This window comes from Cyprinodon tularosa, unplaced genomic scaffold, assembly GCF_016077235.1.
Source record: "Cyprinodon tularosa strain WSP-4 unplaced genomic scaffold, ASM1607723v1 ctg83, whole genome shotgun sequence".
NCBI lineage: Eukaryota > Metazoa > Chordata > Actinopteri > Cyprinodontiformes > Cyprinodontidae > Cyprinodon > Cyprinodon tularosa.
The window spans coordinates 300,789-325,380 of NW_024039596.1; the positions used below are offsets into that span (position 1 = coordinate 300,789).

The 24,592-nt window shown below is 39.5% G+C and overlaps 1 protein-coding gene across 1 annotated transcript in view; it reads right to left on the reverse strand.

Annotated features, from left to right (window-relative positions):
- ndufaf6 (NADH:ubiquinone oxidoreductase complex assembly factor 6) overlaps nucleotides 1-24,229 on the reverse strand; it is a 40,327-nt gene extending 16,098 nt beyond the window's left edge. The window contains exons 1-7 of the mRNA XM_038272424.1: nucleotides 24,019-24,229; nucleotides 21,300-21,399; nucleotides 19,793-19,915; nucleotides 19,648-19,704; nucleotides 15,255-15,357; nucleotides 14,636-14,769; nucleotides 1,036-1,137 (exon numbers count right to left, since the gene is read on the reverse strand). Of these exons, the coding sequence (XP_038128352.1) occupies nucleotides 1,036-1,137; nucleotides 14,636-14,769; nucleotides 15,255-15,357; nucleotides 19,648-19,704; nucleotides 19,793-19,915; nucleotides 21,300-21,399; nucleotides 24,019-24,206 (807 nt within the window). The 5' untranslated portion in view covers nucleotides 24,207-24,229. The remainder of the gene's footprint in view (nucleotides 1-1,035; nucleotides 1,138-14,635; nucleotides 14,770-15,254; nucleotides 15,358-19,647; nucleotides 19,705-19,792; nucleotides 19,916-21,299; nucleotides 21,400-24,018) is intronic.
- Between the last annotated feature and the right edge of the window lie 363 nt (nucleotides 24,230-24,592).

Consider the following 24,592-nt stretch of genomic DNA (forward strand, 5'->3'; position numbering starts at 1 on the left):
GAGTTTCAATACATATCCATTTAATTACTTTAATAAATGTCTAGGATTTTTATAAACATTTATTAAGAGAAAATGTTATATTTTCATGAATTTGCTTTATAGACGATTGAAATACACTTGTTTTTTTCAGTTAAAAACTACAAAGGAACTAACAAACTTTTGCATTAGTTGAACAGAAAAACTGACAAATGAAAACTGTAGCGTGACTACTGACGAAGGATGATTAAATTTTTGATCACATCGTAGTTAAAATAGGATTAAAAAGGTAAACCCAGCAGTTCTGACACTGTAACAGTCAAATTCACAGATAATCTATAACTGTGGAAAACCCCTGTTTGCCTGTATCTTAATGCGATAGCATATCTCAAATATTCAATTAGAAAGGCACCCATAATTTGATATGATTTTTTATTTTTAATGGCTATTTTGCACACATCTAGTCTAGGTTAACTGGGTCCTTGGAAGACGCTAACCGGAAAACAGAAGGTCATCCAAAGTTCTATTTAGTTGCACCAAAGCCAGGAAACATCCATGTAGCTGACTGGGGTATTTGTAAACAAAAGAAAAAACTATGTTTTGACAACAAACTGCACTTGCTAAGCTGGGTGAGAAACATTACTTAAGCAGACCAGAATCCGTACCAATGAACGTCAATATTTTATTCCCCATAATTGACCTGGAAAGAAGTGTCCGCTGCACTCAGAAGCATGTTTGATTGGGTTTTTTCTGTCTACTCCCCTGGTTATATTACTGTAAACCAGAGCTGTCTAGAGCTCTGCTTAGTTTAGTCTGGCAGTGGCAGCAGATTTGGGATTAAACTTCTAATTGTGCTCCGTCGATCCTGGCAACAAAAAACAAAACAATCTTCTAATTTAATGTCTTTGTGTAGCCGAACCTGTGCTGGTTTGGATTGGCCGCCTCCAGATAATATTTCCCTTATATAATCTGTTGAGAGTTTGAAATCTACCCTTTCATTTCACTTTCATATAAATTACTCTGTTTATGTTAGCCTTATTTTAATGCTTTTTTACATACGTGTTCCAGGTGGACGTGAGCCTGACTGGCGATGTCGTACACAACGTCCCGCACATTCTTCTCCCGGCTGCCGCGGATGAAGTCCTCCTGAGAAGCTCCGTGCTGCAGAATGAAACAAAAACACAATCCAATGCGCTGACATCTAGATCACAGATGATTCTTTGACATAATCAGAAAACATATCTCTTCGGTTTTAAAGCACCTGTGTTGGACAAACAATAAGGAAACATAACGCGGCTTCTAGAAATACACCAAGATATAAACTTTGATATTGATATCAGATGTCAATATCACTTCATTGTCAATAAATAATATCAAACGTCTAGATTTTTTTTTTCAGCCTCTGTGAAAGAAAACACCACTCTGCTAATATTGCTTTACTCCCGTAATCAAACAAATCCCCAAAATGCAGATAAAAGGCTGACATCATCACCAATACTGATGTTTTTCTTGGCATACTCTGCATCCCTGGTTTAATTTTACAGAAACAAATCGCTTTAAACAAAACATACCGCCCTCTGTTCTTTAATAATCAAATTACTAGATCTTTTAATTCAGTTGCCAAGCTGAGAAACAAAACCCTTTCATTACATCCTCAAAGTAACAACAAACATGCATTGATGTTTTCCCAACAGTTCAAAATAAATTCCTAATTATAATAAAACATCAAAAACCAGCTTTGTGAGTCTCATCGAAGTACATAAACCCATTTAAACTCTACTTTAATAAATGTCTAGGATTTTTATAAACATTTATTAGAAGAAAACTGTTATATATTTCATGAATTTGCTTTATTAGAACAGAATTGAAATACAGCTTGTTATGTTTTCAGGTTTAATAAACCTACAAAGGAACTCACCCAAACTTTTGCATTTATTGAACAGAGAAAACTGACAAAGAAACTGTAGCGTGATTCTGACGAAGTGATTAATTTGCTTGATCACAGTCGTAGTTAAAAAAGGATTAAAAATGGTAAAACCCAGCAGTTCTGACACTGTAACACGCCTCAGAATCCACAGATTAATCTTATTAAACTTTGGAAAACCCCTTTTTCCTTCTGCTATGACATGCTGCATAGACACTAATCTTACACAATATCTCAATTAGAAAAAGCCCACCTAGTACTACTTTAACGTTTACAGTTCCCTTTATTTTCCATTTGCTAAATGTGCACAGCTGTTCATGTCTATTTTGCTAACATCTTATTAGGAAACCATGCTAACCTAGAAAAGGTGCAAATTATTCATAATTTCTCTCCTTTAAATCGGTTTTCCAATCATTTTAATCATTTGTTCAGGTCGGACCTGTGGACATTTGGTACCTTCTGTAACAACCAGTGATTCCAAGTATGTTTCCAATATCTGCACAGTCTGCAGTACACATGAAAATATACTTTTAAACAACCTTAGTTACGTACAAAGGTAAGAAATTGTTGGTTTACAGGTAAATGAAGTAGCCTTGACTGGGAAAACATGGGGTTCAAGGGTATAAATGGACCTGGAGTTAAATAAAATAACTTCATCTAAAGTCTTAAAAGTAAATAGTCTGAAACACAAAGAAAAATATTGAAAATGTGGTTAAATTAATAAAATATGCGGAAAAAATGACTTCATTTTCTCTTAAAGGTGTGACGCCAGATTTTAAACCTATGTAAAAAAAACAAACTTTATGGCCATCTTTCTAAGGGGTCACTTCATGACAAGATCTTCTTTACGCCTTTTCAAGGTTAAAATAAATTAATCTTCTCTAAGTTTTATGCTGCAGTCTGTGTCACAGACATCAATTCATGATCCTTAACACCTCTAGTAATAAAAGCTCCAGGTTTTATCGTGGACTTCACACTCCTCTGAGAAAAGATCTTCAAATATCAGCAGATAAGAGAAGCAGCACCTGACAGACCCCTAGAATCTCTTCAAAGCAGAACCTTTTATACAAAGGATGACACGGAGAACTGTATCTGACTTAAAAATACTCCTTAGATCAACGCACATCACTGACACTAATAATGACAAGGCCAAAAATATGGCCAAGAATGAAAACGAGGCTTCATAGTAAGAGTATATCCAGGCTGGTACTGGATATACTCAAAAAAAAAATCATTACCATTGTATCAAAAGACCCAATAATACATCGAGGGAAGCTTATACTAGGAGTGTAAATAATAAACGTTTTGTATCGATGCATCGATCCAACAGCCGACGATCCGATGCATCGAAACGTCCGCAAGAGAATCGATTCATGTTTTTTTCCCCTCCGGTCTACTTTTATCCATTTTGCTCCTGGGCGTAATTCTCCCTCCCGTGCTGCGATGGCGCTAAACCTATTTTGCCCTCCTACCTCGCTTCCTGGTTATCCTCCTGCAGCAGTGTTTGCAGTGAGCTTGACACAGACATTTTTAAATTATGCTCAATATTGAACCGTGGTCTGTGCTAGACACTGTGGGTCTAGATACGGCCGAGGCGGCGAGGAAGTGGGGGCGAGTTTAGTCAAACGACGGAGGGACATGAGGGCCAAAAAGAGCGGAGATCCAGGTGGAAAAAGGGTCCCAGTGTTCTCGCGCACCTCACTCTTCTAGCGGGTCAAACTTCACGAGTTCTTTTCTGCAATTTCGGTCATAAAAACAAAACAAGCCGGCCTCCTGTCTGCGGCACTGTCTGCGGTCAGCTACAATTTGGGAGAGGAGCAGCGGAGCGTCTGGGAGGGGGCGGGACGTCTGGAGCTGAGGTATTGCATTGAACTCATTGCACTGATTATGTGCAGTATTATTGCAGTATTTTTTGATGCAACGTTTCTACTTCTGTTATTTGCTGTTGTTTCTAAAAAAAAATGCATAACGATATTACAGCTTTCACTGATCTATTTCAAACTTGAAAGTTTGTTTAGCCTGTAAGGTGTATAAAAAAAAAATAAAAAAAATTGCCGATTAATCGAATCATGGTGTATTCTTGAGTATCGAAAATAATCGAATCGTTGGGTCAGGAAATCGATACTGAATCGAATCGCCATGATGGGTGTGATTTACACCTCTAGCTTATACTGCAGTTAAGCAGTGCTCTGGGTCACATGAGTTATTTGGTGATGAATCCAGCCCTCACATGTTACAGACCTAAAACATTCCTTTAAGGCAGAAGTCTTCAACAGGGGTCCGCGACCCCTAGGGGGTCCACGGTGGTACTGCATGGGGGTCGCAAAAGTTGTGGTTGATTAGACCTTTTTTTTTATATAATTTTGTAATTTTTTCGACTTATTGAAATGTCTTTAAATCCACATCAACATGAATTCAACAGACTGTAGTAAACAGATAAATGTAGGCAGAATATGTCTTTCAGTCATTAATGCACACATTCAGCGACACACAGGAGCTCTTTCAAGCTGGGCACCGTTTCATTCACAACACCTGTCCCATCAACAAGGAACCAGAAATACTTTAATAATCCCAGGGAGGAATTACTTTAGTTACATTACTCCATCTGTAATACACTGACTGTAGGGCCAGTTTGAAAGAACATCATTTCATACAATTTATATAATTAGGGGGTCTCCGCTTCAGCTCACCATCAGTTCGGGGGTCCTTTGGCTGGAAAACGTTGAAGACCCCTGCTTTAAGGTATCTTAGATTAAGCTAAAAACTCAGTCAATTGTTACTCAGCGTTTTAGAAGTCTCCATATTATCTCTAACCACAGATTCCTAGAATATGTATTAAAAAGATGAGAAGAAGTAAAGATGTGAAAAATTAACTAAAATCTGTTAGTATTCAGAAAGAAACCGCACTCCATGATGCATTTTGAAGCGTTGGGCATGACATCGTTTTTACAAAATCAATGGGAACTACTAGTCACATCTGAAATCAACAACAGTTATTTAAGATTTCCAGAGGACTTCGCCATTGAAATTCACCAGAACTGACAATGTCCACATGCATGGCAGTTGGATGTTGGAATACATTGGATAAAAGTTAAGAAAAAATATGTTATTACACCTTTCTGATTCACGATCCAACACAGACGGGTTCGTCGTTGGATTGCCAACTTGAAGAGGGAGGATTTGCCATCGAACTTCTGGCCAGAGAAAAAACACGTAATATGTAGCCAACATTTGGAAGAAGAATGTTTTCAAGATGACTTGGATAATAGCGCGTTGTGACAAACACCAGATACAGCACTGGGACTTGATCAACAGCCGACACCGCACAGTGACGTCACAAACCAGTAGGTGGCAGTAGTGTTCTTTGACAAACATGGATGCCTCCAGTAAAGCAAATTCAAATAAAAATTACTCTAAATTAAAAACACTTATCATACATTGAACAGTATGTAATAGTTTAATATTAAAACTACTTTCAGCAGTTTGAATTCTGAATATGACCCGACTGCTCCATTAACTTTCAACTGCCCATCGTCCAAAGCTGGAGTCAGAAAATCTAAACTTCTGCTGCTCGACGCGCATCAAACAAAACAAAATTTCCTTGAAGTCATTTCAAGGATTGGGAAGCCTGAACTCTCCATTTCAGCTCTTTATGACAAACAGAACGTAGAGCACAGCTAACTGCGTTCTCAGAACGGCTCACAGAGGTGACCGGTCTTGTTAATAGGCATCTATAGATGCTAAAACGGTTTTTCAATTAGGGCTGCAACTAACGACTATTTTGCAAATCGATTAATATGTCGATTATTTTTTCGATTAATCGATTAATAATCGGATAATCTTCCTTAAAGAAGATTTTTATACAAAATTAAACCAGATAAAACTAGAACTTTTCTACTTGAGGAGTTCTGGATAGAGCATATTGACCGATAAAAACATTTTTTTTTATCTTAAATGTATTTTAAATATATATTTTTTTTACAATTTTGGTATAATTGCTGCTCTAAGTTAGCCTGGGTGCCATTCCGAACTTAGTCCCGCCCACAACGTTTGAGGTCGGGAAGTTCGGTCTGGCATTGCTCAATAGCAGCGCGAGTATGCTTGCCCAATATCTGGCGGGCCAATCAAATTGTCAGGGCGGGCTTTATACGATGATGGACAGATGATCAACAGTAACGTAATCAACCACGTGACCAAAGCGCATTTGGGTGACAACAACAATGGCTGCCGCTGGAGAGTTCAGGTGAGTAGATTCTGCTATTAGGTCTGTTCTAGAAGATATCGACAGCAAATTAACTTTAGAAGAGGAACAGAGAAACGCGATCAAGGCTCATCTTCTTATTCTAGGCGTGAAACTGCACGCTTTGATTTTTGTGGACAACAACTATGCCTCGCTTAACATACGTCACGCACTCCGTTGCTCTTATTGGTTGTAGGTCTATCCAATTGAGTGCAGAGGCATTTTTTTTTTCTGGTTCGTTCGAAACACGCCCCATAATCACAGCTCTATGGAGCAGTATCAGACTCATATTCTGACTAGAATTGAGTAGGACTACGTCAGGCTAGCTCTAAGTAGGTCCCTCTGTCAGCTAGAGGCATATTTTACAGTCTCTACACTCCAGTTAACGATTAATCGATTACTAAAATAGTTGATTATTTCAATAAGCGATTAGTCACGATTAATTCTTTCCAGCCCTGTTTTCAATGATTTAACTTTTAATGAGTTCACATGTTAGGATGTGTATTGTTGCCGTCTTGTCTGTCATGATGAATTCTTATGTCTGCAGAACAAATTTGGTTGAGTATAAAAAAAAACAAATAAAAAAAAATATTGAACCAACTGGCTGGGAGACAGTTTCTATCAGAGCTGTATGTTTATCCTCAGCTGCTACGAATGGCAAAGGGAAATCCCAGAAAGGCTGGCTGGTTTTCTTAGAGGCAGTCAGTGAGAATTTCCACCCCTACCGCCTGTATGCAGGGCTCTGCCACCCAGAATGAAAGAATATATAAAAGGAAATTTGTTTATGATTACATGATGACATTCTGAGGTATACTTTCCCTAAAAAGCATCTTAAAACTACCTTCTTCCCCACTCCTCGCTGCAGACCTTTGATTGTTATGGACATGCTGTGTGAATTTTATGTTACCCTGTCTAAAAAAACACCTAAATACTGACTTTTCACTGCCGTTGGGTTTTATTACTTCCTTACAGTGAAGAGATGTGACCTCATCTTGAATTCAGCATCGGACCAAAATAATGGAGCGATTTCTATTTGAAGAACTTTTCCTCCTTTTCTTCTAAGACCCGGTAAATTTAACAGAGGGGTGACTCATCTCGCTCTTATACTGGGGTGATGAAGGAAAAAATTGATGCAGAGAATAATGGGCATTGAAAAAAAAAAAGGAATGTATTCTATGAGATGGTAAAAGTCTAACATTTGACACCAACAGCAGAGTAACTGCAAAGCTATTATCCTCGCCATGAACAATGGGATCCTTCTGGCAAATGTTAAACTTTAGTAAATTACATCTGATCTGCCTTTAAATAAACTACCTGCAGCGTTAGCTTATGTCTCTCTGTGTTTCTACGTCTTATGTGGGTCGAAATAATAAGAGATAATGCAAATTGAGCAATGGAAATGCACTACAAGGGCAAAGCAGTGGTTAGTAGATAAAAATGAAAGCAGCTTACAGAGAAATGGATTCAACATTTCCAAGTAGATCTCCGGTAAAAGTTTAGAAAGCTTGTAAAACCAGAGACATTATACATGCCTTTTTAGCTGAGGGTGAGCTTTTGGCTTCAGCATAAGTCTGGCAAATCAAATGGGACGACGGCATGCAGCCAACGAAACCCCAACTGGGAGCAGAAATTTTCACTGAGACCTGACGTGCCTCATTTCACACCTGCAGCTTCCATCAGACACTTCCGAAGTGGACAAACCAGGCAGTAAATTGGCTCAAGCTGCTGCTATTTAACAGATCATGAGTCTGTAATAAAAAAGGACGGAAGCACAAGTCAAGAAATGTTACTAATTTACACCATTAAACCAAAAACTTCAGGAGTTTTCACTGCAACACAGTTATGCTTACAGTTTATGCACCTGTCTAACACGGCACCACGATCTCCATGGAGACACAGGACACGTAGAGTTAATGGAAATAAAAGAAGAAACTCATAATGAGTGACTTTTTGACACTTTTTTTAAAGCTAATTCAATAAAAATCGACTATTACTGTTTTTAAAGGCCCGTAGTAGCTAAATTTCTTCAGCCACTCTTGCAGGAAGTAAAGTTTCTGACTCATTAACCTTTAAGAACTGAAGCAAAACGAATACAAAAAAATCCACTTCAGTTTATAACAAAACTCTGTTTAGCAAAAAAAAAAAAAAAAAAAAAAAAGAAAGATATGGTCCGTCACATCTAATAAATCCGTAGTGACAGTCGAACTTACAAGTATCCTTAACGGTCAGAACTTCTAAAGTGCTGCCATGCGCACCCCTAAAGCAAAACTGTGCATGTGACCTTTACTAAACACAGGACATTAAAAAGAGCTTAATTAAGTGATATAACCACAAAATATAACCAAATGCTTCAAGTCGTAGGGAAACGGCTGTTCCAGCAGTTGCATTTCCGAATTCTACAATCTACGGCTACAATCTAACGTACTTGCGAACCTTCCGCCACAACAACCCCGCCCCCTTGATAAACGACCAATCACATTCACTTTATTCACTCGTGTAAAGTCGTGCACCACTCGGGAGAATTCAGAAGTGCTGAAAAAGCCGCTTCCCTCCGACTTTAAGCACAGCAGGTAAATAACTTGCTCCAGTCACATCATTCGCATTCATTATACTGTTAGGTTTATTCTTTATAAATCATGTGCATCGTTACTTTGTTAGCCAGATTAGAGAGAGTAAATGGCCTTCCTTTACAATGTGGATGTCACTGTGTGTAAGGAGGTCATCTAAATAGGACAGCCTTCTCGTCTTTTAAAGATACACAGGATATGGGCACATCTTGGAGCCGGACTGGTAGAGGAGACGTATCTGTAATTCTTGGGCATAGGGGCAAGATACATGAAGTTCAAGACATGGATGGCGTGTCAGTTTCCGATACGGACAGCTAAACATCCACCTGATGCAACACATATGCTACGTTCACACCGGACGCAGCAAGAGCAGCAAAATCGCGTCTGCTGCTTCCTTTTTGCTGCTTGTACCAGTTAGTTCTGACGCACAGCTGAAGCAGCTTTGCTGCTCTGGCTGCGCAGTGCAAAAGTGTGTCTGACGCGTGTTGGACGGAGCCTCACTATTCTTTCTCTGCCTTGCAGCTATATTTGCTGTGATCAGTGGGAATAAAGTAGTTTTAATATGTTTTTAAGTGAGAAAATCCACCTGAAAACTTAATCAGTGCAGTCAGTTCATCCAGATTATCATCCTGCCTTCCAATGTTATTTGTGTCGGTGCCGCTCAGACCCCCACATACCGGCGGTGCGCTGTCAGTAGGATCCCATTCCACAGCAGCCTCTGGCCAGGTCGCCTCCTCGCGGTTCACCGCGGCGGCTGGTAGGTGTTTTTCATCTAAATAATCTAAACTGCAGGCACCAGGATAATAAAAGCGAACATATTCTGCCGGCAGATTTCTGCATTTGAAGTTAATTTAGGCGTCAATAAACTGTTTCAGAGGAGTGATCATAGCGCTCTGATCATCAGCGATGTGTCTGTCTCTCTGCCAGCTCCCAGATCAGCTTCTCTGATTGGTTGACGCGGCGCATTGAGCAGCAAAAGTTACATTTTTCCATCTCGAGCAGCAGCGCGTTTGCGCCCGACGCGCTGCTTCAGCTGCTCAGACGCGCTGCGGGACCTTTTGCTACACCTTGACGCGCGTCAACCATTGACTTTGCATGTAAACTCGCTGCTTCTGCCGCGCCTGCTGCGTCCGGTGTGAACGTAGCAATAGACTCATGAGGTATAAGAAGGAGATGACCTTGTTCGGGGCTCAATCTTTGCTCAAGTTTGCCGGACGCTCGCTGACATTTTTTGAGCCAACAGCTGTGCAAACTCCAAGCATTTTTCTCTGTCCTGTAACGACTTGAATAAACTGGAATAAACTGGAATAAACTCTGTTAGTTTTTTGCTCCTGTTTTTATAGTCCTTTTTTATATGGTTTTACCCAGTTTGAGTTAAGAGTAGTAAATAACTTGCTCCCAGGAAAAGAACCGGGAGGGAAGTCCCGAGGCGCAACTGCCTTCAAGGGGACATAACTTCCTCATTTAACAATTAGTGTTTCCGCCCGTGACCTGGAGGCAAAAACAACAAAGCCACCGACAGAAAAAATCTTCACAGCCTGCGGCCGCAACAACCAAAAGGTGAGGAGATTCCTAATTACATTACATTATCACTTATTAATAGTTTTACTCTAGTAGGAAGATAGCCTGCTAATTTTGATGTAAAAGAAACCGGAATTTTTATCGAAAAGGCTGCTTCTTTAGACACCAAGAAAACATTTACTTACTGGATGAGTTTCTTCTGAGCACTCAGACTGCTTTCAGATTTGACAGAAATCCAAATGGAAGTAAAATATGCAGGCATTTTGCATGACAGGACCCCTTTAAGTACCTTTTAGACATGCAGTCGGGCTTCACACAGCCTAATTACTAATTTAACTGAGATTGAAAGGACAGACTAAAGATCGCTAGAGTTGTGTGACATAAATATCAAACTGTAAACAGGCAATAAGTTCTTTTATAACACTTGATATATTTCTTTTTAACTTTTTAGTTCAGCTTTTATGAGGCGAAGACGTAAATAAATATGATAACTGGTGAATATTCTCAGTCATCCAGGTCATAGTCATTCCAAAAAAATTTAGAAACAATCCACTGGACTTTGATTCTAAGCTTGAAGACGTTTTGCTTCCCATCCCCATTGAAAAATCTTCCTGGATTGGAAGCGAAACGCCTTCAAACTTGGAAACAAAGTCCAGTGGATTGTTTTTTAACTTTTTTGGAATAAATATCATAACCTATTTATCTGTACCAATGGTTCAAATTGAATTCCAACATTAAAATGTTAAAAAGTTAAAACTAAGTGAGGTAAAACTAAAGGGTTCTGGATGTAAACAGTCTGGATTGTGACTTTTTTTTGGTAAATCTGTTTAAATGAGCGCTGCTCGTCATGCTGTTGATTTTTCTTAATCCCCTCTTTGCTTCTCTAAATTTCCTTTGTCCTTTTTATTTTATTTATGACCAGTGAAGTGTTACTAGAGAAATGTTCCATCTGTTGTCTCTTTTCTGCAATCTGAACATGTTACTCGTATCTTTTTAATGAATAAAAAAAAACGAATTTTAAACAAACCTCCAGCTCCCTCTTCTGGAAGCAGAGCAGAGAGGATGTGAACAGAACGTGCCTGGGGTCACAAGCTTCATCCTTGCATCAGAGCCTTTCTTTTAAGGGCAAAGCTTGCATGCTTCAAACATCTGCCTGAATACATCTGCATGCTAAATCCTCCCCATCAGCTCTTCCAGGAGCAGCAGTTGGTCTCCATGCTGGGCTGATGTCTCAGACAAGGTTGGAAAAATGTTTGTGGCATCATTTTCCCGAAGGATTTCAATCCAATGCCTTCATGGCTGCCAAGTAACATTTCCTCCTGTTGATGTTAATTGGTTGTTAGTGAAGGACTTTGCAGAAATGTCACAACATGGTGTCAGAGCAGATGTATAAGTCCAGCTGATGTCTAAGACAATTTAAGCCTCTGATTGTTTATACTCTGTCTTTAACATCTGAATCCAGATTCAGTTGTCTGACATTTCTTCTCCCTGCTTTCCAGTGAATGACGAGCTTCTTTATAGCCCTTTTCAGACATAAGCATGGAATGATAAATATAACTATAATTCTCAATAATTAAAGAAAATGTTTGCATGTGTTTCGTTTGTATTTTTTACTAGATCTTCTGTAATAATTTACTTTCATGGTTATAATTTGGGTGAAAACGATACAAAGATAAGAAAAGCTTAAAAAATATTCTGTTTACCTTTAATTTAAGCAGTTAAAGAAGATGATCAGCTGTTGGAAGAAGTATTTTTCCCTAAAAGTAAGATTCGTACTCGTCGTCTCACAATTCCTCCGGGTCTGGATCACGAGGGCAGCAGTCTCAGCACAGACTCCCAGAGTTCCCTTCCCTGCAGACGCCTCCTCCAGCTCTGATGGGGGAAGCAAGAGGGGCTCCCAGGACAGCTCAGAGACATAGTCCCCTCCAGTGTGTCCTGGGGACTCCTCCCAGTGGGACGTCCTTGGAACCCCTCCAAAGGGAGGCGTCAATGGGGAATCAGACCAAGATGCCCGAGCAACCTTAGCTGACTCCACTTATATAGAGACCAGATGGCCCCTAATAAAGGGCCCCTGACTCCGGACTCCTGAAGCGCCCTCCCATAGGGACACGGTCAAATGCCTTCACCAGGTCCACACAGCACATGTGGACTGGTTAGGCAAACTCCCATGAACCCTTAAGTTCCCTGCAGAGGGTGTAGAGCTGGAACAAAAACCTGAGGCAGAGGTTCAACCATTAGCAAGACTCTCCTCTCCAGCATCCTGGCATGTCTTACAGGGGATGCTGAGCAGTGTGATTCCCCTATAGTTGGAAGACACCCTCCGATTCCCTTTCTTATGCAGGAGAACAAACACCCCGGTCTGCCGATCCAGGGCAATGTCCTTGACCCTCAAGTAATCTTATCAAGTGAGAGCGGGTGACAGGTGAATCTTCGGGGTATTGTTTCTAACAGGTTGAAAGGTAGTAGCCCTGATTACACTACCCCCTGAAAACCAATCCGTGACGAGCTTGGATCATTTAACCGTGCCGAGCCCGGTTCCTGAAGACCATTTACTGTATACACGGCGCTAGCACGGTTCCTCACCTCCTAATGACAATGTACGGTAGTATTCTACTGCTCTCTTGAGGTGAACAAGCAAACCAACATGGCGGCACCCATAGCATTCAGAAAGTTTGTGGATAGTCAAGCGAAGAAGGCAGCCCTTCGTGAATTTACTTGACAGAGTTGGCTTTTGGGAAGTGGATACGACAATCGATAGTCTAATCAGGGCTTACAGGCGCAGGAAACATCAACAGATGTTGAGGTTCATCACACTGCTAAGCAGAATCATCACTGGAAATCATGTGGCACGGTAGGGAAGCTTGTATTTTTATGAATGGCTGACATTTCATGATTAAGGAGGCTGACTCTAAGGAAATGACGCGGTCTGCTAATACGCTCTCTGTTATCAGAGAACTATGCCTGAACTAAACTGCGACGAGCCCTTCTGATGATCTAGTACCATGTTCTGTTGCATCTGGAGCTCTTTAGTTCAGTTTTGTGTGCCATTAACACTCAACAGTTATCTCGGTTACCGTGCTCGACCGATCTAAGCCCGTTTCTAAAAGGCTAGTGTAAATGGGCTTATGTCTAAGACCATCTCCTCTGTTGAGAGATGGTTTTTCCAGGTTTAAAAAAATGGCTTCCTTAAAAGTAACAAAGGCTCTATAAGGAAAAAAGAGAGAGATTTTTTTGTCATTATGCATGAAAAGCGGGCGCTGTACCGGTCCGTTGTGGTGAAGAGAGAGCTGAGTCAAAAAGCGAAGCTCTCGATTTACCGGTCGATCTACGTTCCTACCCTCATCTATGGTCATGAACTCTGGGTCATGACAGAAAGAACGAGATCGCGGATACAAGCGGCCGAAATGGGTTTCCTCCGTATGGTGGCTGGGCTCTCCCTTAGAGATAGGGTGAGAAGCTCGGTCATCCGGGAGGGACTCGAAGTAGAGCCGCTGCTTCTCCACGTCGAGAGGAGCCAGTTGACGCCTCCCTGGTGAGGTGTTCCGGGCACGTCCCACCGGAGGGAGGCCCCGGGGAAGACCCAGGACACTCTGGAGAAACTATGTTTCTCGGCTGGCCTGGGAACGCTTTGGGGTTCCTCCTGAGGGGCTAGAAGAAGTGGCTGGGGAGAGGGAAGTCTGGGCCTCCCTTCTTAAGCTGCTGCCCCCGCGACCCGACCCCGGATAAGCGGAGGAAGATGGATGGATGGATGGATGGATGGATGGATGGATGGATGGATGGATGGATGGATGGATGGATGGATGGATGGATGGATGGATGGATGGATGGATGGATGGATGGATGGTTGGATGGATGGATGGATGAAAAGAAGAGATAGACCAATGTGTCATTTTTGGCCGATATTTGTTTTTTTCTTGTATGGGCATCAATACTGTATATTAGTCCATTCAGCATCCATACTTTGAGATCATGTGAAGCACATGCATATGACTTTATTGTTCATCTTTGATGTTTTGTTGGATTTTTTCTTTTACATTTCTTTCAGTTTACTTTGAGACTAGTGCAAAAATCGGCCTAGAGAATAACATTGTAAAAATCAGCAGCACATATCAGGAATCAGTTGATCTCTAAAAAGTCCTGTTTCAAGCTCTTTGAACCTTACCACTGATTATCAGGTTCATCACAGAACAACTCAGCTATTTATTTGTGTTTTAGGTATTGTTTTAAACTTTTAATCTTTATATTATGTGGAGTTAGGATTGGTAACGCACTTTGGAAAGTGATGTAATACCTTTTTGTCATTTAAGAGACAAACGTGGTAAATTGTGTCACTATCTGAACTGATTTCTTCTTTCTAAGCGTCATTTTCAGGGAGTGGCGTCCTCAGATCAGACGGATACGACTCACCAGCATGCATATGTCCATGGGAAGGTAGACTTTCCGCCGGCTGCTGTGGTAAGGAGTGGCTCTGAGACACGTTACGATTCCCTGAGCTTTTCCTATGTGACTGGCTGCGTGATCTGCATGGACATTCTTTACACCTGCAAACAAAAAAACAGCACAGACCTTTATTGACAAAATCCAACTCTGCAAAATCTAGTTTGGCAGAGGCAAAGTGTTTTAATACACAGAAGCTGCTTTGTTTTCTTTTTCTACTGTCAGGTATAAGTGCATTGGTAGACCAGACACTAGGCTGATTATAGCTTCACTAATTGAGATGTGTTATTTTTAAACATGAGTGCTAGCCGTAATGAGAAACCGCTTCACCCTTAAGTCACTCTTATATTCACTAATGAGGAAACGGAAAGACGGCCAACAAAACTGGTCAGTTCAGAGATGCAGCGATTTTGCCACAAGGTCAGAAAAGAGAGAGTTCCTGTTGTGTATAGAAAAATATGGAAAGCAAATATGGACGCAAATCTGGTGTTCCTAAATAGAAATCAGCAGAGAACCTGAGAAAACCATGTCAACAGCATCTCCGTTTGATCTTAAGCCCTTTCTTTTAACGTCTCTCATTAAAACCTACCCAAACACTCCAGCAGCAGGTATAACAGTGAAGACTGTGTGTTCTCTGAATATTTCTCAAGTTCCTGAAGGTTCCTGTAGGCTCGATCGTCCATGTCCTTTTCCTGGTGAAATAAACAGTTATTAGGGAAGTTTCAGCTTTTACCTCGAGAAATGGCATTCAGTGGAAGAAGTTAGAAACGGTGCTGTTCACTTAAGACCAACTGCTGCACTCTGCTTTATTGAGGAACGGAGTCAAAAGAGGCAAATTTAACAGCATGTCTCAATTATCAGATAAATATTTATCTAAAACCGTTTTCTAAAACTTTACTTGAAGCAGAGTATCTTGTGAAATTAGAGAGAAGATGTTCTAGCATTGACCCAAAGGAAGGTCTGCTGATCTCTTCGTGTGACCTTCTGCATATGTCTCTTCAGCAGTGTTTACCGTTTTTTTGCGACTATAAGGCGCATATAAACGTCTTTTTCTCTCCTCAAAATGTGCCCTATGTGTGTTGTTACTGCGGACGTTGTTGAGACCACCATGAGAGCGTTAAAGGGGGAAGTGTGGGCGTGGATTGGCTGCCACGCAAATGGACAGAAACTGCCGCCTATGGTGATTTTTAAGAGAAAGACTTTGCTTAAAGAGACTTTTCCAGCTGGAGTCGTTATTAAGACAAATCAAAAGGGCTGGATGGATGAGGAGATGATGAAAGCGTGGCTGAGGGAGGTGTATGTGAGGAGACCAGGTGTTTTTTTTCCACGCATCACCATCGCTGTTAATCTGTGACTCCATGCGTGCCCATCTCACAGCCGATGTGAAAAACAAGGTAAAAAAAATGGCCGCTGTGCTTTCTGTTATCCCAGGGGTCTGACAAAGGAACTTCAACCACTCGACATCGGCGTGAACCGGCCGTTCAAAGTAGGGCTGCGAGCGGCGTGGGAGTGATGGATGACAGACGGAGACCACAGTTTCAGGATAAGTGGAAGGCAGCGCCGGGCAAGTTACGCCACCGTTTGCGGATGGATTGTAGATGCTTGGACTAACGTGTCTGCTGGAGCTTTTGCGAAATCCGGCATCATTTCCGAGGAGCCGCCCGGCACAGAAAGTGTCTCTGACAGCGAAGAAGGGGAAATTGGCATGTCTGATTTAGCGCAGCTGTTTAATTCAGAAACAGAGGATGATGACTTTGATGGATTCGATTAATACTTTGCAATAAATACATGAATAAAGCACAAACATACTCAGTTTTGCTCCCGCTCTATTTTTAAATACGCAGTAGAGGTATTTAAACATAGTAGAGGATATGTACTGGTATATAAAACCTGCGCCCTATAGTCCGGGGCGCCTTATGTGTGTGTTAAATACAGTAATGGCACACATAACTGAGACTGCGCCTTTTAGTATGGTGCGCCTTATGGTCGTGAAAATACGCTACATGGAATTACGGTTCTACTAAAGCAGCACTTCACATCTCTTTAAACTATAATGTGAGAATAAACTACATTACTAAAACTGATCTTAAAGTAAGTAAAATATCTATTTAAGATGTTTGCCCTTAATTTGGGCAGATAAATAATCTGTCAATGAAACAAGTATTTTTGCTGTTAAAAAAAGATAATGAAATAGTCTTTTTCTTATCTTAATCATTAATTTAACTTATTCTGTTGTAAAATGGTCTTACTCATATGCTCAAATCAAGGGAAAAGACTTATTCCAAGAGAAACTGAACTACTTATATTGTTAGTTTATTGTATTCTGAGGTCTTAGAACCTGGAAAGTTCACTACGTAGGTCAAATTTTCTTGAAATCAGTGTATTTTCCCTTGATTACAGCAGGTAGACAATGGAGTAATAAATTTATGTTTAAAATAAGAACAATCAACTCCATTGTCTATGCATTATATGATCTTATTTTAAAGAAAACAATACTCATTCCACTGGAAGATCATCCTATTTATCTACTGAAATTAAATGCAAAAAAAAAAAAAACATTTTTAAGAATGAATAACTTATTAAAATATCAAAATCTAGATGAGTAATTTATTCTTAAAATAAGTGCATTTGTTCTTGGATTTAGGAGTTAAAAGAGACATTTTGCCAATTGAACAAGACAGTTTACACTTAAAAAAAGAAAACACAATTGCATTGTCTTAATTTAAGTGCATATTATCTAATTATCTTATTTTAAGAGTAAAAATACCGATTCCATTGGCAAACTATCTCATTTACCTACTCAAATTAAGGGTAAATACACCCAATTGAAGACATTTTTAGTTTTTCTAGATGGTTTTTCAAGTGTAGTTTTTCCCTTATCAGATAAAATCACAGCAGGCCTGTCAGGGTTACAAATTAAATAATAAATCAGAGCAGAAATTATTGCCATAAACGATAATAATGTTATTCTCTTTGCATCCAAAGTGCTACCAAGCTGCAGCCGTGACGTTTCAAACCATCATGAGCAAAGATTTCCCCACAATGATGCTTTGGATGCAGGCGGGCCATGTTTAAACAGTTTTAGCTACAAAGTGAGCGGCCATGATAAGGTGACAAAACATCCAAGTTTTGGATGACCTTTAGCCGCCGTTAGCTGTTACAGTAAATGTCTGAGATTTTAATGTCTCAGGAATGACGTGAAGACCCAGTAGCATCATGGTTAATAGCAACAGCTAGCAGCGGAGCTTAATGTTAGTGTCCGAGTAGAAGAGCTGAGCGCCTTTAAATAAAAGCAGACAGCGTAAGCTTATCCACATTAAGCGTGTCACCATTTTATTCTAACTAAACTGACTTTTTTTGGTTCAATGCTACGAAGCGTTACTCAAGTTTTTTTTTACATATTTTTTTATCCAGGTAAAAAAAAGCACTGATGAGAAATGACTAAATAAACCAAACTTTTATGACTAGAGGAGGAGGAAAAACTGGCATGAGGAAGATAGGGTGGAGAAATCTGACCAGGATGAGTTAAAAAAAGGAAAATTGTTAAGTGCTGCCTACAGCGAACAGCAAACATTTAAATATAAGCAAGTCAATTTTTTTTAATATAATATATAAGTAATTTCTCTTCATTTGAGCAGATAGTAGTTTGCCAATAGAATAAGATAATTATATCTAGAATAATATTTTTTTTAAACTCCATCAAACTCCATTATCTTATTCCAAAAACAATAGTATCTAATTATCTTATTTTAATGGGAAGTATACTCATTGGTAAATTATCTAATTTACTTGTTTAAAATAAGGGCAAATATGTTTAGTGTCAATTCAATTCAGTTCATTTCTATATTGCCAATTCAAAACAGATTTCATCTCAGGGCCCTTTCCAGTTCACCAGATCATCCAGTGAAATTGAATCAAAGTTTTCTATCTAAGGAAAACCAGTTGATTGCATCGACTCATTGACTGGAAGGCAATTCCTGACACTACGCACGCTCTGTTTAAAAGTTGCTGTTACCACTTATCAGGGTTCCTACAGCAAGACTTTTTAATGCCACTTGAAGTAAAAATTTAAGACCAAATTCACAAGAAACACAAGAAAAACCTGCTTGCAACAACTTAACCCAAAGGTTTATTTTAACATAAACCACTGCACTAATGTTTCAAATTTTGAAAAGCTTCCCATACAGGAAGAAAGCTAAAAACACACAAATGACAGATATATTTGAACAATTATTTAACTGAATTCACAAACTTTGTTTTAGCAGGGAACAAAACAAATCAGTTTTAAAGCCACAACATAACCAGTGCTAAGTCTTTTTTGCAGCTATTTTTCTTTGTATGGTTTTCTTAGTATGTTTGATTTGGTGATAAGTGGAGGCGTTGCAGAGACAAGGGTGGAACTAAACTGAGAAATACCGGCTGTTTCTTGGTAACTCCATTTTGACGATTTGTGTTTCGCGCTTCGCATGTGCGACTCCACTGCCTTAATTCCCATCGTTCTGAGCTTGAATGACTTCTTGCACTAAATCCACTGAGCCTCATGTATGTTCCCTGGTTTTAGCCATGGAGAAAACTCTTGGCTGGAGACAATTTTGGTTACATTTACACTTGCTCATATTTTCCAGACAAAAAGTTAATGGTGCATCTCCCAAATGTCCCGGCCGCAACAACACTTTTATTGGTTCCGCTATCGGGACGGAACCAATAATGGCGAGCTGTTATTTTTTTTAAATAAAAAAAAAAGGTCAATTTTAATGTTTTATTTAGATTACAAAAATAAATCATAATAAAAATAATTCTATTTATGATGTTTTAAAAATTAAGACCTACGAAAGACTGATTTAAGACATTTTAATACCAATTAAGGCCTTAGTTTTATTTTGAGGAATTCAATGCCTTTAGAGACTTTTTAAGGACCCGCGGGAAACATGTAATAGGAAAAGGGAAAAAAAATTTGTCGTTCTTAAAACTTTGTTTCTTACTCTCTCTGTAACAATCCTGGTCAGCCATCTTTTTGTAAGACAATGTGTCTTCACTGCCTATGAAGGGAAAATAAATACAATGATTACTGTCCCCAAAACAAGAATCTGTTGGAAATGTGTCCTAAATGAGGCTGGAGACATTTACCCTCCACAGCTCGGTGCTGACTGGCTGGTTCGGTGGGTCGTCTTTGTAGATCTCCTCTATGGCCGTCTTCCAGAACTGCATTCGCATCAGGCCAATGGTCTTCTGGGAAACAGAGTCCTTCACCTGCCAGGGAAAGTAACCAACTCTGTTTGAAATAACTCCTGATCAGACATACGAAACATTTATAACTTTTTTCCAGACTTTAGATTTAGTTTGCTGGGTTTAAATTAGGGCTGCAACTAACGATAATTTTGCAAATCGATTAGTAATTGGATAGCAAAAAGTTCCTTAAAGACGTAGGGAAGCGGCTGTTCCAATGGTTTCAGTTCCAAATTCTCCTAAGTGGAGCCCCACTTACACGAGTGAATAAAGTGAATGTGATTGGTTGTTTTTTAAGGGGACAGGATTGTTGTGACGAAAGGTTCACGTGCAAGTTTTGTTGTGGCTGTTTTTTTTTAAGCATCTTGCTAACCAGTTAGCAACTTAGTGCTAGTAGGTTCCCAATGGGAAATTCCATTGGCACCAAGTAGCACTAAATTGGTGACTCTAGAAACGACACAGTAAAGGAACGCTATGGACAGAGGAAACATGCAAGAGGAGGAGAGTTTAGTGTCGGAGGTCGTGGATGAGTCTCCTCCATCATCCATTTTTTATTTAGAGGAGGAAAGCGGGACGAAGATGTTGTGGAAGAGGACGCCAGGGCGGCAGAAGCTTGGTTTGGTGTAGAAGGCTTCCAGCCGTACATGTTTGAGCCCTTGCCTCGCAACGCTGCCAGTTCTGTTAGCTCTACGCCTGCAGAAGACACAGACGTCCATCCCTGTGAACACTGGGATGGAACTCAATGGGAAAGGAAATTATTCTTATTTCAACCGTTGCGTATATTAGCTGCGACATATGAATCAAGATCCTATGACTGAAAAAATTCAATTGACAGATGACCGTTGATATATGATTGGCTGAATTTAGGTGTTCAGGCTGACGTATAACTAACTGGCCTGCAGAAGATAATGACAAACAAACAGATTTTAATACAGGCTTATTTTTTTTTTTATAGAAATTCTCTAACTTCTGGGACAGCAACGTCTGAAAAAAGAACATTTATATACATGTTTAAGCCAGAATGATTTGAAATTTTAATATGACTTCCCTACAACTTTAAAGAAGATTTTTTACAAATTAAACCAGGTGAAACTAAAACTTTTCCACTTGTGTTCTGGTTAGAGCATATTGACAGACGAAAAGTTTTTTTCATGTTAAATGCAAAATGTTTACACTTTTTTTTTAACAATTTTGGTAAACTTTATACTTTGGTATAGTTACTGCTCTAAGTGGATCATCTGCCAGCAAAAGACATTCTGTTTCAGAGTCTCTATATTCCATTTAAAGATCAATCAATATTTCAATTTATCGATAAATCACGATTAATCCAATTAATTGTTTCAGCCCTTGTTTAAACTCAGTATTAGAAAATATGATCTCCCGTTCAGCCTTATAGAGGAATACCTGCCTGAGCCAACTCCACATTAAAGGCTCTCAGAGCCAGAGAGGAGCGCCGCGCCTCCTCTGGAAGGAGGAGACAAGATAAAAAGCCCTCATAGTCTCTGGACCTGAGGAGAAACAAGAAAAGACTTCAGATATCTGCAGTCACTGTGGAACAAATTAAGCTTTTACTCTAACTGGAGATGGCGTGTGGTGTCAAACCACCTAAAAGGAAACCTTTAGTTGTTCACGTCACATTAGTTTTTTAATGCTAAAAATCCTGACTGATGTTCTCCCTGAATTTGCTTCTGTTTGTCTAAGAAACATAACCAAGAAGAAGCTGTTTCTCAACTCAACTCAGCTCAAACTTTATTTATAAAGCACATTTAAAACAACCAGGGTTGACCAAAGTGCTGTACAGGAATCACAGTTAAGAAACATATGATAAAAACTGAAGGCTAAAAATACATAAACACATAAAAATAGAATAGGATAAATGTTTCAATGAAAATACATTTTAGAATAAAATTAAATTTAAAATTCTGCCAAATGTCCACTTAGACATGATTAAAAGCCAGGGAGAAGAAATGTGATTTTAAATAGGATTTATAAACCTCAAAGGAGCCTGATGATCTAATGTGCCAAGGCAAGTTATTCCACAGTCTTTGTGCTGCTACCATAAAGGCATGATCACCTTTGGTTTTAAGTCTGGTTTTAGGCATCGCCAGTAGCAGCTGATTAGAGGATCTCAGTGTTCTGGCTGGGGCATGGATTTGGAGAAGCTCAGTCAAATACTGGGGGGCTAGACCATTAAGAGCTTTAAAAACAAACAATACATTTTTAAAATCTATCCTAAAAACAACCGGTAGCCAGTGCAGTGAGGCTAGAACAGGTGATATGTGGTCACGTTTCATCATTCTGCTTCATTCTCTCTCTATTCAATCTCTAACGTTCTGCTCTCTCTGCTTTTCCTCAGAGTAGCTTTGCCTCGTCTGTTCCTGTTTGGCTGTGACTCCATCCTGGAAAGAAACATCAGCTGTGCTGCTTCCATCAACACCCTTGTTTATAGATGTTAGAGATCTGCCTGTTTTCCAGTGTAGTCCTGTTTCTCTGACCGTGACTGACTGGATGTGCTCTCTTCATCCTCTGACATGGGAGCTGACTCGGAGCTCGTCTGCCTGGCTGTGTGTTTCCTGGACGGGGCCGCCTTTTACAGCTGCTTTTTATGTCTCTGCTTCTGTCTCCTTGAACCCCAGTCGGCCTCGGCAGATGGCCGCTCACACTGAGCCTGGTTCTGCTGGAGGTTTCTTCCTGTTAAAAGGGAGTTTTTCCCCTCCACTGTCGCTACAAGCATGCTTAGTGTGAGGGATTGCAGAAGAGTCAATGAGTCGATGCAATCAACTGCTTTTCCTTAGATAGAAAACTTTAAATCAATCTGACTGTATGATCTGGTGAACTGTAAAGTGCCTTGAGATGACATGTGTTGTGAATTTGGCGCTATATAAATAAACTGAATTTAATTGAATTGAAGTTTAGGTGTGCCAGTAAGGAGACGGGCAGCTGCATTTCGTACCAACTGCAGACGGTTTAAAAGTGAGTGTTCCAAGCCAGCATATAAAGAGTTACAGTAATCCAATCTTGTATTAACAAAAGCATGGATTACAGTCTCCAGATCTTTTTGTGGCAGCTCCGTCTCGGAATTCCAAAAAGGAATCCTCTATTCCTATTCGTGCAGCATCCTTTGATGTCATTATTAGCATTTAAATCACATTGGATGGATCAAAATATATTAACTAGTTATTGAAATACCATATTTGTTCTGTAAAATTAACACTTTTATTCAGCACCACTTTATACCTTCTGTGGATGTTTCATTTCAAAAAACTTAATCAGTTTAATGAAAAAGTTTCAGCTATGAACTTTACTTCTGCTATTTTAGACCGAAAATGTCTTAGTGCTGCCCTCTAGGGGTTGAAAATAGCTACTACAGTTGAATTTCCCAAATGTTAAAGTGGGTGGACATCCATCTATCCATCCATGCATGGGTGCATGTCCCTCAATATCTAGATGAGCAAAGCTGGTAGAGAAATTCCCTAAATGACTTTTTAAGCATCCATGCAAAGAGGCTGGATCCAAATTCTCCCCACGCCTCTGTCAGACTCATTTATTAAAATATTAAACCCCATTTTCTTTCTACTTTAAAATCCTGCACCACAAAACACAATGAAGCTTGTGATTCTAACATGAAATTAAATTAAATGTTCAAGGCTACTTTATATACTGATACTTTATAGAGAGTGAAGGTACTTAGGTACTAAAGGATTTTTCTAAGAGAGAGAAAATCTGTTTACTACATATTCCCATAAGCTGAATAAGTGTCATTATGTTTTGAGCTGATGGCCACAGATGTTTTAATGAATGACCCCGGGTCAGTTAGAGCAAGCCGAATGGGAAAGAACATTCCTACAAAGTCACACCGAACAAAAAAAATTAAAATACTTTAATAATCACTAGAATAGCCGCTTTATATCTTTATTTACCATAAATTTAAACGAAAAATGGCACATGAATGTATGTATTCGTATGTTTCCCAGTCATTGTGTCAAGAAGTATTGGAACATTTTTAAAGAAACAATTTCCATTATTTAGATTATTTAATTTTGAGAGAGCAACATTCAGTAAATATTTTCCTGCTGTCTGTTAGGTTAGCATGTCTGTTAGCAGAGCTGGAAAACAGCAGGACCTACCTGACCAGGTTCAGGCAGTACTTCTCATTGTGCTGAGCGTCTCCTGTTGAGTTTGTTGACCTTCTCACACTCTGTAATCCAGCCGTCCTCTGAACACAAACTCTGTTCGGCGATATATTCCTCGGAAAACTGTAAATCAGTGAAGTTCTGTTTAATAATCCATGCTGAACACTGACGCCGGCTGCCATGTTCCCCTTCAACTAGTGATGCGTTCAATGTTCCTCGTAAATAAGAGGGGAAAACTTCGAAATTAGCTTAAATGTTGACATTATTCAATTTTATAATCAACTAAACCAAAGACAAACATTTTAGAAGGCTAAATTAAACCAAAGGCTTGAAATGTTACTTTTAATAATTTTTATTTAATTGTAAGATATTTAAAACTCAATGTTCCAAAGTTCTTGAACACAGCAAATGCTCTCTTTTTGTGTAACATTAAAACGCCCCCGTGACCATCCGGCAGAAATTAACGAGAAATTTGAAATTAAATCCTTCCACGTAGTGTACGAGGTCTTTGGTTTTATTATTTCAAATAAATATATCTGAATAAAAAAAAATAATTGATTTAATACAC